Source organism: Saprolegnia parasitica (assembly GCF_000151545.1).
Source record: "Saprolegnia parasitica CBS 223.65 unplaced genomic scaffold supercont2.73, whole genome shotgun sequence".
In the NCBI taxonomy this organism is placed as follows: Eukaryota; Oomycota; class Saprolegniomycetes; order Saprolegniales; family Saprolegniaceae; genus Saprolegnia; species Saprolegnia parasitica.
In genome coordinates this window covers 144,977-160,148 of record NW_012156467.1, presented here as the reverse complement: position 1 = coordinate 160,148, position 15,172 = coordinate 144,977, and the positions used below count along the sequence as shown (strand labels likewise).

The 15,172-nt window shown below is 55.1% G+C and overlaps 6 protein-coding genes across 6 annotated transcripts; 3 read left to right on the top strand and 3 right to left on the bottom strand.

Annotated features, from left to right (window-relative positions):
* Positions 1-52: 52 nt before the first annotated feature.
* Positions 53-2,078, bottom strand: SPRG_12028 (hypothetical protein; the record flags this gene model as incomplete). The annotated part of the gene is made up of 2 exons (XM_012351056.1): positions 1,252-2,078; positions 53-1,221 (listed from the first exon to the last, which is right to left on the bottom strand). Exons 1-2 carry the CDS (start codon positions 2,054-2,056, stop codon positions 53-55), a joined length of 1,974 nt encoding a protein of 657 aa, XP_012206446.1. The 5' UTR covers positions 2,057-2,078.
* Positions 2,079-5,541: 3,463 nt separating this feature from the next.
* SPRG_12027 (hypothetical protein) lies at positions 5,542-7,173 on the top strand (the record flags this gene model as incomplete). Its single annotated transcript, XM_012351055.1, has 2 exons — positions 5,542-6,461; positions 6,783-7,173. The coding sequence occupies 2 exons, from the start codon at positions 5,542-5,544 to the stop codon at positions 7,171-7,173; spliced, it is 1,311 nt and encodes a 436-aa protein (XP_012206445.1).
* Positions 7,174-8,726: 1,553 nt separating this feature from the next.
* Positions 8,727-10,843, bottom strand: SPRG_12026 (hypothetical protein; the record flags this gene model as incomplete). Its single annotated transcript, XM_012351054.1, has 3 exons — positions 8,727-8,852; positions 8,896-9,828; positions 10,055-10,843. 3 exons carry the CDS (start codon positions 10,841-10,843, stop codon positions 8,844-8,846), a joined length of 1,731 nt encoding a protein of 576 aa, XP_012206444.1. The 3' UTR covers positions 8,727-8,843.
* A 755-nt stretch (positions 10,844-11,598) lies between these two features.
* Positions 11,599-12,774, top strand: SPRG_12025 (hypothetical protein; the record flags this gene model as incomplete). The annotated part of the gene is made up of 3 exons (XM_012351053.1): positions 11,599-11,934; positions 11,967-12,121; positions 12,575-12,774. Exons 1-3 carry the CDS (start codon positions 11,609-11,611, stop codon positions 12,772-12,774), a joined length of 681 nt encoding a protein of 226 aa, XP_012206443.1. The 5' UTR covers positions 11,599-11,608.
* A 50-nt stretch (positions 12,775-12,824) lies between these two features.
* On the top strand, positions 12,825-14,027 carry SPRG_12024 (hypothetical protein; the record flags this gene model as incomplete). The annotated part of the gene is made up of 1 exon (XM_012351052.1): positions 12,825-14,027. The coding sequence occupies one exon, from the start codon at positions 12,825-12,827 to the stop codon at positions 14,025-14,027; it is 1,203 nt and encodes a 400-aa protein (XP_012206442.1).
* A 171-nt stretch (positions 14,028-14,198) lies between these two features.
* On the bottom strand, positions 14,199-14,730 carry SPRG_21080 (hypothetical protein; the record flags this gene model as incomplete). Its single annotated transcript, XM_012351063.1, has 2 exons — positions 14,199-14,223; positions 14,255-14,730. 2 exons carry the CDS (start codon positions 14,728-14,730, stop codon positions 14,199-14,201), a joined length of 501 nt encoding a protein of 166 aa, XP_012206453.1.
* Positions 14,731-15,172: the final 442 nt, after the last annotated feature.

Sequence of the window (15,172 nt, the reverse complement as noted above, 5' to 3'; positions counted from 1 at the left end):
AGCTGAATGAGCCGCGACACGCACGACATCAAGCTTAGTCGATCTATTTTGTTTAGCGCCGCTCTCGTTCGTGGTGCAGTTGCAAGAGCAAGGCGTGGAGCTTCGCCTCGTGGCTGGCTTGAATGTCGAGCGCCTTGGCCAATGGCAAGAGAAACGCCAGCGTCGAGAGCGACCCGACCATTGTTAGAATCAAAAGATAGTAGCCGGGCAGTGGCGCGACGCCGCTGAGGCAGTAGATGACGAGACCACCAAAAGCGACCGCAAGCTGGGCGAGCGCAATCGACATAAGCGCCGTCACAAACTCGGTGTAGAAGGTGACAACCTTAAACACACGATGGCGGAGTCGGTGCCACACGTCTAGATTCTGGTGCAGCGTCAGATCCACCTTTTTAGTGAGCGCGTCAAATTGCAGCCAGAGCGACAAGATCTGGAGCGACGAGTACCCGACAATGCCGGCGACGACGAGCATCTGAAAGCAGTACTTCACCAGAAGCAATGTGGGCAGCAGTGCCAGGCCTCGTGGTGCGGCCTCCAGACGGTCTTGAAGTGATTTTTGCGAATACGTCGTTGAATGAAGGACTAGCAGAGTGGCGATGTCGTCGCAGCTCGAGACGTTGCCAAAGGACGCCCGGATCGTCACGTTTTGTTGGTTCACGGCCGGGCGCACTGTCATCGAGTACGTGTCCTGCGTCACGAGCCGAAGCGTTCCAACGGCGAGATCTGTGAAATAGACTGGGTCGAGGAGCCTTGTCGCAAAGCTCAGCTCGATGGTCGGGAGCCCGTTCATGATGCTCGGCGTCGGCGTCAAGGCCAAGTTCCACACTGCGCGGAACGTTCCATCATCGTTCGGTTGACAGATATCAGTCATGGTGCCAGCCACGTTGTAGTGGACGTTGGCGGGCAGCTGGATCAAAGAGTCAATCGGGATCCCAAAGTCTTGCGACGGCCACGCGTGCGTGACCCACGAGAGCATGAGCCAGATGTTCAAGCCGACGACGACGACGGTGGTGATACTGAGACACGCTCGATATAAACACACCCGCGGGTCAATAGTGTTGACCCGCGTCGCAAACGCACTTGGCGCGGTGTCAACCGGCAATGCCTGGCCATCAGCACCCGTAAAGACAAGCGCTTCGACGTCTTCGCCGACCTTGGCGATTAGATATGTATTGGGAAGCGAGGCCAAGAGGTACTCCACGCAGCCGAGGCCAGCGACAGGCACTACTGTGAGCGTCACCGCTTGCAACGCACGAACAAGGGCGTTGTTGTCGTCGTGCGGCGATGCACGGGACGCCAGCGGCTGCTGGACTGCTGTTGGTGGTGCGGCTTTAGAGCTTACCGGTGGGCAATTGGATTTGATATCGAGTACTGGCTTGACAGTGATGATGGGTGCTGCGACGTACATGATGTTGAGCAGTAAAAAGTAGACTGTGTATACTTCGAGAAGTGCCCAAAACCACACTTGGGCTCCATACTTGCAGCTTTGAATGATGGCCACCAAGATGAACCAAGTGTAAGCACAGCAGCAGGAGCACTGGAGATGCGAGACGGCAGCCATGATCCAGTGCAAATGATCTTTCAAACCCAAGTCATAGGTCGCTTCGGGCAGCGGTTTCCCTCGCAGCTTGAGGTAGAAATAGCCCCCCGTCAGCGGCCAAAAGATGACGACAAAACAAAGAAGCCCGAGATGCTCGCGCGAGTCCTTCATGATGGCCTTGTACTTGTCAAGACTGGCGTCGCGGGTTGGGTACTTGAAGGAAGACATGATCCACGGCCAGCGAACTGGGGATGGGGATGGATTCCCCTCAAGCTGGCTAAAGCAGCTGGGGCTGTAGACGTCGGTCGAGTTCTTGACGCTCGTGGTTGTGGTCGGGTCGAGGGCATCTTGGTGCCATTGTTTTCGACAGTCCCCGCCTTGGCAATACACCTTGTGCGTTGTGTCGCGGACTACCTTCGTCGGTGGTGTGGATGCTGATGGTTGTACGTTCTCGGTGCGGTCGACGGAGAGAGCAAACTCGCTTTCGTCGTCCGTCGAGGGCAGGACCACAGAGCTCATTGTATGCCACAGACCCTTGGCGAAAAGCGAAATGATGTCCAGTGAGACCAAAGCGTTACCGACGGTATATTTCTAGTGGTTCGGTCGAACACTACAGCTCTTCTTCTTTGGACGCAAAACGTCGCTTTGAAGCGTTGCCGACGATGTGGAGCGACGCAACCTTTGGGCAAAGGGCGTCGACTGGAACAATACGACATGTCGGGTGTTGCGGCGCGAGACCCGACGATGTTTTACCTTGCATCTTCTTTCATGAGCTGACTCGTAGGTGGAGAAGTTCACAGTGTAGTATTTTGTATCAATCTCAATCACGCTGTCATTGGTAGGCCAGAGAGTTTGTCGGATAGGGTAGGTGTGTAGCGATATGACAGGAACGGAGGCGGTGTGGGACGACCAAAATATATCGTTTCGATGGAAGATTATCTAATTTTCTAGAGCAAAAACCGAGACGGCGAAGCGTCGCCAGCAGGGCTCGGGCATTTGTAAATATTTTCGTAATATTGGGTAAACACATGGCGAATTACGAAAATTCTGGAGGGTCGTTTTGTGAGGATTTTTGTAAGTTTACGAAAATTCAGGAGACCTGTTTCGTAAAAGTGACTTCGAACCCGGCTCCTGCGCCCCATTTAATGGACTTTTTGAGAGTCCGGACAGGCACACACGGCACATGTACTTTTTCTCAGAGGCCCATGGGAAAAGCGCGGGAGCCAGCAAGCTGCTTTACCATGCACACACGGCACATGTCCTTTTTCTCACAAGCCCATGGGAAAGAGCGCGAGAGCCAGCAAGCTGCTTTACCATGCACGACGCGCTGCTTTCCAGAGTCGCTCATAATCCGAAATGGCTCCGGCCAAAGCGGCACCGTTCCTCAGGAAGTGGCTCGACGATTTCTCGTGGCTCGTGTACGACGAGAGCAAGGACGCCGCGTTCTGCACCTTTTGCCAACTCGCCAATGCCAACAACAACTTTAGGAGATCCGGCTACGTTGGCGGTCCAACGAAGCGTTTCCTGTACAGCACCCTCAAGGCCCACAGCATTGCCGAAGGTCACACCGACTCCGTGAAGCTGGTTTCACAAGCCGCGGCTTTCCGGCTTGCCCACGAGCACGGCCAGCGGGCCGAGAAGCGCAAGATGGAGACGGCGACTAGCACCGACAACCACGAAGCCTCGTCGCCTACGGTGTCGATGAGGTCGAATTCCTCCGCGACATCTACCTGCCGGACGTCCAAGACAGCGACGTCGCCCAACAGTACGGCGCGTTTAAGCAATACGTCATGTGTGCGACCCCGCAGTCCGCGGCAATGGATTTTTTGGCGTTCGTCCTCACCGACTCGCACGTTGCGAACATGTATCCGTCCATTCTACAGCTCATCACCATTGCTGCGACTCTCGCGCCGGGTTCCGTCGATTGTGAGCGCGCCTTCTCGCTCCAGAACCTCGTGGAGGCGGAAACCGTACAGTTACTGTACATCCCTCTCTGCAAGCCACCTACAAGATCTCATGGTATGTGCTCGGGACGGGCCCGAGGCTTCCAAACTTGACGTACCTACCATGATGGGCAAGTGGAATGCCGCCAAGGAGGAGGTGAACGCGAAAAGACGTCAAGTTTAATGGCTTTTAATGGCCCATAATCTTTTCGTAAAGTACTTGAGATTTGTATACTTTGGCTTTGTAAGGACCCCCAAATCTTGAAAAAATCACAGCGCCTGCCAGAAAATGATTCGAGTACTGTGCCACACCGTGTTGGCTTCGCCTCGCGATTGCCTATCGAATGATACCATCAGGATACCGAAATAAAATTTCTGTCACCTCCATGCGAACCCTTTTATATTTTTACGAAAATATTTTAGGGCCATTTTGTAAATTACAATGCGAATGCCCGAGCCCAGGTCGCCAGCATCCCAGAGCCAACCGTACTCGAAGCAACCCAACGAACGTGCTTGAAAGAATCTTAAATCTCAAGTGCATTGGTGGAGCCTCTTAAGAGTTACATCACATCACATTCATCATCGTGTGTGCCAAGCGACCATGCAACCGGAACTCACGCCGTCGGAAATCGAAATGCTCTCCTTTGACTGCGCCGACTACCGCATCGCCGCTTACTTGCGACGGCGCGCGGCAGTGGCCCAGCCAGCGACGACGAGGCTCAGGATGAAGAGCTCACGCCGGCCGAGATGGAGATGCTCATGCTCGATAATGTCGACGATCGCATCACCGCTTACGTGGCGCACCGAATGATCGCGGCGAATGTCGACAAGACCACGGCAGCCGAGACGACCGTCGACAACGACCACACCAAGTCGGCAGTCGACACCACGGGTCAAGGTGCTGCTGACCAAGATCTACCACCGACACCGACGTACGACGGTCCTCGCAGAGTCTTTTGCCAAGAAATTCCTTGCGTCTCGGTGTGGGAGCGCAAGAGCATCGAGGGGACGGTGTACGTGCTCTCGCGGCCCAAAACTCGCGACTACACGGTGTGTGCGTCCTGCTACGCAGCGTACAAGCACACGTATGCACCTGATGACATTTTTGTCGCCAAGCCAGCAAGTGAGTACCCACCATTGGTCGGGAACAGTCGACAGCGGCTCGATTTATACCTGTGTACCTTACACCGGTGGCGCACCGACGGACCGTGGATAATCGGGATGCTCTTGCTCGCACCCATCACAGTACCTCTCTTCTATCGCTTGTCTGCTCGTGGCACCTCGCCAACGTCATTGCACTAGACTCTCGGGCGTCCTTTGGCCATTTGGTACAGCCTCCGCAAGATGTACCTACTGCTTTTCGGCCTCTACTTGCCGGCATTGATCGTGGCGCTGGTTCTAACGTGTCCGTTTCAGTCGCAAATTGCTTTTTGGGGCTTGGCGGAGATCCACACGTTCGTATTCTTTGTCATTAATCTCATGGACCCATTTGCGGTGGCTGGAATATCGCCACTGGGGGATTTTCTGGGGACAAAAAGGGCTCTCGAAGTAATTTGCTGGCTCGAAGATGAGACGTACGCAAACGTCGTGAGATTTGCTGCCGAGGCGAAGAAAATGGACGTCACCAACTTGAATTTTGTGGCAAAAGATGGGACGCCGGTGCCGCCAACGCTGGTCGCAGCAGCCTTCGAGTCAAGTCATGTCGGCAAATACGTGCAACGGCGGCTCAGAACGACGCTCTATTTTGTCCGGGTGTTTATCTTTGGTGTGATGGTGTACAACGAGCTCGTTGTCGTCACTTGGTCTACTGGGGCGTTACCCATGGGCGTACCTGCACCAGGTTTCAACGGTCTCGTGTCGTCGCCAAAGCAAATCATGTACACCGTCAACTTTTCCGTGGTGGCTTGTGGCAGCTCATCTGCATCAACATCGGACGCACTCATCAACTTGTTTGTTGCTCCATCGCCTACGGGAAATCCGCTCATCACGTTTGGTTCTCGCCCAATGACACTGCCGGTCGCTTCAACACGTCGTTTGATATTGTTGCTTTGTGGGACATCGATGTCCAGCACACAAGCACGGAACGTAACAATTGAACTCAACGACGATCAGTCGGCGCTGACGCTTCGCGTGCGGTTCACTCTGCCGTGCAGCGACGTGCAGAAACTCGCGATCAATTATCGTCTCGCGTACGAGGTCGTATCGCTCAGCACCTTTACCAACTACTTATCCTTCCCTCCAAGCGCTGACCCGTTACCGACGATTGTCCAGGTGTGTCTCGCGCTGAAATACTTCACGCAGCTGATGGGAATAGCGCACTTGCTCGAGAAGAGCGCGGTCCATATCTGGTCACTCTGGCTGCGCTTCGATACCATCACTGAGATCGGGTTCGTCCTCCCAGACAAAGGTCCCACGGCCATTGCGCTCACGGACGGCGAGAATTTGCATGCGTGGTTTACGCTTCGCAACGGCGTCCAGGAAGCGACATCGATGTACACATACATGTTATCCGTGTTTATCGGTGTCGCGCTGCTCCAGTTTGGATGTACGGTGGCCGGCATTCTCTTTTACTGCATCTCGGGCTCGGCGCCGCTTCCCACGTACTTTTTACTCGTGATCGGGCTACTTGGATCGCTCTCGACACTCGCGATGCTCGTACCCCTCGCAGCTGCGCTTGACATTCAGCGCAACCACAGCGTCATGCTGCGAAAGCACCTCCTCGAGCTCGAGTTTCAGCGTCGAAAGGCGCAGTTACAAGACGACGCAACAACGTTGGACGAGCGCATTGCGATGTTTGAGACCGTCATTGATGCGATCGAGCACAATGACGACCGTCTTGCATTTTTCGGGATTGAAATTTCTCTGGCGCGGCTCGCAACGCTCAGTGCAACTTTGGTGTCGCTCCTCTCGTTTGTGGTCTTTCGCGCCGTGCCGATCACGTGGTCCGACCTCAACAGCTTCAATATTGTGCGGCCGGAGATGTACAGCAACGCCCTGAATCCGCTCGTAAACACACCCCAGATGATCATTAAGAGGAGTTGAACACAATGCACAATACGAAACAACATGTAACATATTGTATGACGGAAACACAACTACCAACGGTATTAACGTCTTGTGCACTAATAGCAGTAAGCAACTGACGTGTCGGTGCCAACCTCGCATTCGCCTCCCGCTCGCCAAGGACCAAGTGCATTGGAAGCTCGGCACGCCACACATAATTATTTTTCTCTAAGTCCACGAACGGTTTCCACACGCGCCCGTTTTTGCTTCCGTCCAACCCCGATGAAAGTCGTTTATAGAGCTTTCGGCCTTGGCAGCCGCAACGATAGCGACCCAGATGACCACCGCGCCCGCCAGACGCCGTTGCCGACGTCTCCTCGATCGACCCGCCGCCAAGACTCGGGCAACACGATGGGTACCGAGTCCACGATGGGCTGGAAGCTCTACCCCGACGGAAAGATGGGCAACATGACGGCCGGCGATTTCGATGTCTATATGGCCAAGATGATGGAGCGGAACCGTGACGTAGCCGAGCACGAGTATCATCAAACGTACCAAGCCTCCCAAGGCTACCGCCAGAACCCGATCCAGCTGCCGTCGTTCGCGCATTTGAAGCCGATCGACTTTGAGAAGGTCGAGGAAGATGTCGGCCGTGTCGCTCGTACAACACACATCCTCTGCGTGAATTGATAATTGCGTTGGTGAACAAAGATCGTATACAACTGAGTATGCTCATACGAAAAACAATATGTATTGCTCATGCCAGATGTTTATATCACCAGGACTCGACACTAGCGTCCACAGAATGGCCTCATTCTCGTTCTCTTCGACTTCCATTGCAGCCTCGTCAATGTCAAACGATAGCGATGCATCGCAGCACGCCATGTCGTCATGAACTAATCCATCAATCACCCCTGATTTGCCGGTACTAGTGTGGAGCGCTTTAATAGGGTTGCTAGCTCGTCGAGCTCGGGCTTCTTGGACGGGTCGGGCGACATCTTGCTCTAACAGAGCGTTCAGAGGGGCAGGCACCGCGGAGGCCTTTGCCCAGCATCGGCGAATGATCTTCATGGGCGCGTCGTCCCATGCCGCTCGGAGCCAATCGAGGCAGTGAGAGAGGTGCATGTGCTTTTGACGTTAAACTGGCTCCTGGCTTTCAATGCGAGATGAGCGTCCAGCTTGTCGAGGTCGCGCAGTTGGAGGTATTCCGCCTTGAGGCTGCGGACGATGCCCATGTCGATCGGCTGCAAGAGGCTCGTTGCGTTTGGAGGCACGAGGAAGAAAATGAGAGACTTGTAGTACTAGTTTGGTGGCGTTTGATTGTCTATGCAGCGTTAAAGTGTTAGCACAACCATAATTAGGAGGACAACTATCGTACCGAGGGCGCCAAGGTCCTTGATGACCTTCACATGCGTCGATGCGACAGTAAGCGTCCGCCGCTTGAGCTTCTTGCCATTCAGTCCGTACGCGCGCTGCGATTAGAACTCGGTCTCGACGGCGTCGCTGCGTTTCATCAAAGCGGTGATCGCCTTGCTTCCGCCCTCATCTTGTCGGCCTTGACCTTGCCCACGATACTGGCTTGCTTGGCGAGGCTGAGGCGTTGGCGACAAACACGCTGGTGCTTCGGCGTGGGGGCCATGCCGTCAATTGAAAAGTGAGGGCCACCGTACTCGTAATCTCAAAACAAGTCCACAGCGCTTGATTGGCCAATTTAGGCGGTACAGTTTTTGATTAGTCAGCTCTGGCGGCACGGCATCTATTAATTGGATCGACCGATGGCGCCATGGGTGAGATCAGATGTGTCAGATATTCCCCTAGCCCTCCAATTATCTTGTCAATTAACACAGAGAATGTCTGTAGAACTGTACTAGTACGTGGATGTCATCGTGCCTCGTTGGTGCCGCCTCCTCGTGCAATACGGGCTTGATGCGTCTGGCGTAAACGCTTGGGTACAACCACTGAAATGAGTGATGGACGCGCGCACCGACCGCGATATTGATCAGGGGGCCTTCCCAAAACGTGTGTTGCCAAGCGGTAATCCACCGCGATTCCGAAGTACAACCGGTTGCAATGTGTAAAGAGGGTTGGAACTAGCAATTGCATTGATCACCTTCTTTACTAGGTGATTGCCCTGCCATTGTCAACCCGGCATGATTTGATTACTTTGTTCACCTACGTACCATACAATGGATCCGACCAGCTGTGGTATACGGTGCGGGAGAAGACCACCGATAAGCCTGACCCAATCGAAAACGTGAGTCCAAAGAGCCGAGCCAACGAGAGCTCGACGCCCCAAAAGCAAATGCGGTCGTCGTTAGGACCGACCAGCTGAATGAGCCGCGACAAGCACGACATCAAGCTTAGTCGGTCTATTTTGTTTCGCACCGCTCGTTTGTGGTGTAGTTGCAATACCAAGGCGTGAAGCATCGCCTCGTGACTGGCTTGAATGTCGAGCGCATTGGCCAATGGCAGGAGAAACACCAGCGTCGAGAGCGATCCGACCATTGTTAGAATCAAAAGATAGTACCCGGGCAGTGGCGCGACGCCGCTGAGGCAGTAGATGACAAGGCCACTGATGGCGACCGTGAGCTGAACGAGCGCTATCGACATGAGCGACGTCACAAACTGCGTATAGAAGGTGACGACCTTGAACACGCGATTGCGAAGACGGTACCACACATCCAGGTTCTGGTGCAGCGTCAGATCCACCTTTTTAGTGAGCGCGTCAAATTGCAGCCAGAGCGACAAAATCTGGAGCGACGAGTACCCGACAATGCCAGCCACCACGAGCATCTGGAAGCAGTATTTCGCCAGAAGAAATGTGGGCAGCAGTGCTAGGCCTCGTGGTGCGGCCTCCAGACGGTCTTGAAGTGATTTTTGCGAATACGTCGTTGAATGAAGGACTAGCAGATTGGCGACGTCGTCACAGCTCGAGACGTTGCCAAAGGACGCCTGGATCGTCATAATGTGTTGGTTCACGGCCGGGCGCACCGCCATCGAGTACGTGTCCTGCGCCACGAGCCAAAGCGTTCCAACGGCGAGATCTGTGAAATACACTGGGTCGAGGAGCCTTGTCGCAAAGCTCAGCTCGATTGTCGGAAGCCCGTTCATGACACTTGGCGTCGGCGTCAAGGCCAAGTTCCACACTGCGCGGAACGTTCCATCATCGTTCGGTTGACAGATATCGGTCATGGTACCAACCACGTTGTAGCGAACGTTGGCGGGCAGCTGGATCAACGTCTCGATCGGGATCCCAAAGTTGCGAGATGGCCACGCGTGCGTGACCCACGAGAGCATGAGCCAGATGTTCACCGCGACGACGAGGGGGTGGTACTTTTGAGAACTCTATGATACGCCCGCAATTTCGAGTGACTGTTGACACACGCAGGAAACGCATTGGGTGCGGTGTCATCCGGCAGTGGCTGGCCATCGGCACCCGTAAAGACGAGCGCTTCGACGTCATCGCCGACCTTAGCGACCAAATAGGTGTTGGGGAGCGAGGCCAAGAGGTACTCCACGCAGCCAATGCCGGCGACAGGCACCACTGTGAGCATGACTGCTTTGAACACACGAGCAAGGGGGTTTTGGTCGTCCTGCGTCGAAGCATTAGATGCCAGCGGTTGTTGATCTGCCGCGTGCGGTGCGTGGCCCACATCGCGCGGACGATTTGTTTGGCATCGCGTAACGGCTTTGCAGGCACGATGGGGGTCGCGACGTAGATGACGTTGAGCAGGAGAAAGTAGAGCGTGTAGAATTCAAGAAGGACCCAGAACCACGCTTGTGCGGCATACTCGCAGCTCTGATAGATGACGACAAAGATGAACCAGATGTAGGCACAGCAGCAGAAGCACTGGAGGTGCGAGACAGCAGCCATGATCCAGTGCAATCGATCTCGCCACGTGGCAGTGTACGACGGCTCGGGCAGCGGGTAGTGTTGGAGCTTGGTACAAAAGTAGCCCCACGCGAGTGGCCAAAAAATGACGACTATGGCGAGATAGACGAGATGCACGTGCGAATCTTCCATGATGGCCTTGTACTTGTCGAGCTTGCCATCGCACTTCGGGTTTTTGAAGGACGACACGACGGGCAATTGGCGAACGGGGGATGGCTCTGGCTTGCCTGGAAGCTTGCTAAAGCAGCTTGGACAGTAGATATCAACCGAACCCTCGACGTGCATCGCTGAGGTTGGGTCGAGCGCATCTTGGTGCAACTTCGCTCGGCAGTCGTCACCTTGGCAGTATACTTTGCGCGTTGCGTCTGGTGCTGGCGTTGGCGGGCGTGGGGATGACGCGTCGGTGCAGTCGACGGAGACGACGATCTCGCTTTCGTCGTCGGTCGAGGGCTGGACCGCAGAGTTCATCGGATGCCTCGGGCACGTGGCAGAAAGCGAAATGGACTCCTTGTCGTGAGACCGAAGCGGTACCAAAGGTATATATCTTTTGTTTTGATCGAACGCTAACGATTCTTCTATGGACGCGAAACGCCGCTTCGACGCGGCGCCAACGACGTGGCACGACGCTAAAAGGGCGTGTGTCGAACGATACGACATGTCGCCGTAGCGGCTCGAGACGCGACGATGTTTAGCGTGCGTCTTGTGTGGCGGGTTGAGTCATTGGGGGAGTAGCCTTTTGGATCGATCCCAATCACCCTTCCATCGTTAGACTTGGGTAGAGCTCATTGGCCTGTTGCGATATAACCAAACTGGCTGTGAAGCCACTGAAGCGGTGTGGGACGACCAAAGATATATTTCACAATGGCGAGCATGCTCAGGGGGCAAGGGGCGTTATGCCTTTAGTACTGCCATGACCTCGGGGGAGGTGAGGCGGGTCGCTTCGAAGGCATCAATATCTAGAATGCTAGCTATACGACTGCTCGCAAGATACGCCCCTTCGTGAAAAGGTCGTTTCGAGTTCCTACGCGCGCAAAACACCCATTTCGTTTCGATGATCGAGCAATATCTAATTTTCTAGGGCGAAAACCGACACGATGAAGCGTCGCCAGCGTCCCATAGCCAATCGTACTCAACGCAACCCAACGAACGTACTTGAAAGGATCCTAAGAGTGTCAGTGGAGCCTCCTCCAAAGTACACCACACCACATTTATCATCGTGTATACCAAGCGGCCATGCAACCTGAGCTCACGTCGTCGGAGATCGAGATGCTCTCGTTTGACTGCGCCGACGACCGCATCGCCGCTTACTTGCAACGGCGTGCGGCAATGGCCCATGATGACGAGGCTCAGGATGAAGAGCTCACGCCGTCCGAGATGGAGATGCTCATGCTCGACAACGTCGATGATCGCATCGCCGCTTACGTGGCGCACCGAATGATCTCGGCGAATGTCGACAAGACCACGGCAACCGAGACAACCGTCGACAACGACCACACAAAGTCGGCAGTCGACACCATGGGTCAAGGTGCTGCTGACCAAGAACTACCGCCGGCACCGACGTACGACGGTCCTCGCGACATCTTTTGCCAAGAGATCCCTTGCGTCTCGGTGTGCCCAAGAGCATCGAGGGGACGGTGTACGACCTCTCGCGGCCCAACGGTTGCGATTACACGGTGTGTGCGTCCTGCTACGCAGCGTACAAGCACACGTATGCACCCGATGACATTTTTATCGCCAAGCCAGCAAGTAAGTACCCACCATTGGTCGAGACCAGTCGACAGCGGCTTGAAATGTACCAGAATTTCCTCTGTCGGTGGCGCACGGACGGGCGATGGATTTTTGGCATACTTCTGCTCGCACCGGTTGCGATGCCACTTCTATATCTCTTGTCCCGCTCTGGCACGTCGTCGGCTTCGCTTCACTGGATGCTCGGGCGACCGCTGGACGTTTGGCACGGCCTCGACAAGAAAGCACTCAGAGTCTTTGTCGTGTATGGGATGGCAGTACTCACGCTGCTGATTCTCACATGCCCATTCCAGCCACAAATTGTTTTTTGGTGTCTCTTGGAGATCTACACGCTTGTCTTCTTTGTCGTGTACCTTGCGCAACCGTCGATGGCTTACCTTCTGTTGCGGGATATTACTGTTAAACAATCGGAGTATCGCGATGAACTCTATAAATTGGATGGATCCGATTCAGTACCACCTGCGCTGGTCGTGCGCTTTGCTGCCGAGGCCAAAACCATTGACGTCACAAACTTGGATTTTGTCGCGACGAATGGCATGCACGTGCCGCCCGCAGACGTCGCCGCCGTCTTTGAAGCACACACGGTGCACCACTGCACCACACGGCGGCTCGCGGCACCGAAGCTGTTTGTCTTTGTTTTCTTCTTGCTGTGATTGTATACAACGAGTTCTTTGTTGTCTTCTGGCCGAGTGGAACGGTGCCCATGAGCGTCGTTGCAACCGGTGTCAATGGTCTCGTGACGTCACCTGATCAGCCCATGTACCGTGTCAGCTCTACGATCTCGCACTGCGTCAACTCGTCCGCAACAACGTCGGACGCCCTCGTGAACTTGCTTGTCGATGCATCGCCGAATGGAAGTCCGCTTCTTACGTTTGGATTTTACGACAGTCGTGCCGACGCCGTCGGCACGACGTTTGCGCTAGTCGCTTCGTGGCACATGGATGTCAAACACACAAATGCCCGAAATGTGACAATCGGGCTCAACGACGATCAGTCGGCGCTGACGTTTCGCGTGCGGTTCCCGATGACGTGCAGCGACGTCCGTTGGCTATCGCTCCGATATGTGATCGCGTTCGAATCCGTGTCGCTGAGCGCGTTTACGGACTATTTGCACGGGAAAGTGTTACCGGGAGGGTTGCAGATCGCTCTCGCGCTCAAGTACCTCATTCAACTGACCTTTCTCACGATCCTTCTCATGGTGATCGCGTTCAATATCTGGTCTCTTTGGCTGCGCTTCAATTCGCTCACCGAGTTCGGAATCATTCTGCCGCAGAAAGGGCGCATGACGATTGCGCTCACGGACGGGGAGAACCTCCACGCGTGGTTTACGCTCCGCAACGGCGTCCGCGCCGCCACTGCGTTTCTAACGGAATGGACAACGGCATTTGTCGGAGGCGCGCTACTCCAGTTTGCTTGCACGGCGACGGGCATTCTCGTGTACTGTATCGCCGGGGCAGCGCCACTGCCCACGTATTTTTTGCTCTTGATCGGTCTCTTTGGGTCGCTCTCAACGCTGGCAATGCTCGTGCCTTTGGCCGCAGCGCTCGACATTCAGCACAAGCACGGGCCGATGCTGCGAAAGCAACTGCTCGAGCTCGACTTTGCACGCCGAAAGGCGCTGTTGCAAGGCGATGCATCGGGATTTGACGAGCGCATTGCGATGTTCGAGTCCATCATTGACGCGATCGAAAACCACGACGACCGTCTGACGTATTTTGGAATTGAGATTGCAGTCGCACGGCTCGCGACGCTTGGAGCGACGCTTCTCTCGCTCCTTTCGTTTGTGGCATTCCGAGCGGTGCCTATCACGTGGTCGACCCTCAACACCGCCAACATTTTGATGAGTCCAGATGTGTACCAAGACGCGTTGAATCCACTTAAGAACACACCTCAGACCAGACACTAAATGTATTCATAGTCATCATGCAGCCTGGTGTTATTGAGCAATTCGAGCTGTCACATGATCTCTTATTTGCACGTGTTATATCTCATGCAACGCCGCGTACAAATCAAGTCATGAGCCACAACTCGTTGATGTACAAAAATGCTGGTGTATATTCTATGCAATGATCTCGTTTCAAACGAACAAAAAGTTACTTGAGCTGCGTGACCTGGATGTCGCGGTTCACAAACGCCACGGCCGTGAGCGTGTTGTTGGCGACCGCGATCGCCTGCCACTGGCCCGGGTACGTCTCCCACGTCTCGAGGCCCGTCGCCAGCTTGGCGCACGCAATCTCGAGGCTGTACGTGATCACGCAGAGGTCGACGCCGTCCGACGCCAACTCGCGCGCGCGAAAGTCCGTGTCCACGTAGCCGAACGGGCGCACGGTCCAAGTCGACGAATCGAGCGTCGAGTACTTGATGACGCCTTCGTAGTCGGTGATGTACACGTCGTTGCCAGCGACCGCCGTCTTGTACACGTCCAAGCTGTCGCTGTCCGCGATCGTCACGGGCGAGTCCATCGCGCCGTTGACGACCGCCGCGCCGAAGAAGCGCGAGTCGGTGGTGCCCACCACGGTCTTGCCGTCGGTCGAGAACTGACGCGGCGACTCGTCCGCGCGGAGCGCCGTGTTGTGCGTCGCACCCGACGCCAAGTCGACGGTCTGCATGAGGCGCGCACCAGACGCGCCGCCCCACACATAGGCGAGGCCGTTGGCCGTCGCCACTTGTTCGATCGGGTCGACGGTCGTCGCCACCTTCTTCCACTGCGCAAACGACTGCGTCGGGAGGCCACAGAACGCCTTGTCGCCCGTCGTGACGCAGGCGTTTTTGCCGTCGAACGAGAGAGATCTCGTTGGCCAAGTCAACCCTCGAATGCGGGAAATCTCGGTCGCTTGCTATGCGCGCGATCCCACTACCGACTCAATTCGTGTCGCTTCCATATAGATCCAAAGCGCAGCGTGTAGCAAATAGGAAAGCCATGACACTGCATTTACTCGTTTGGTGTCCCGTCTTGTTTGTGTCTGTCAAGGTGCAGGCCACGACAAGATCCCTATATTTCCAACCGACCACCTCTGTCGGCGGCGGTGAGACGTTAGAGATCTACTAGTA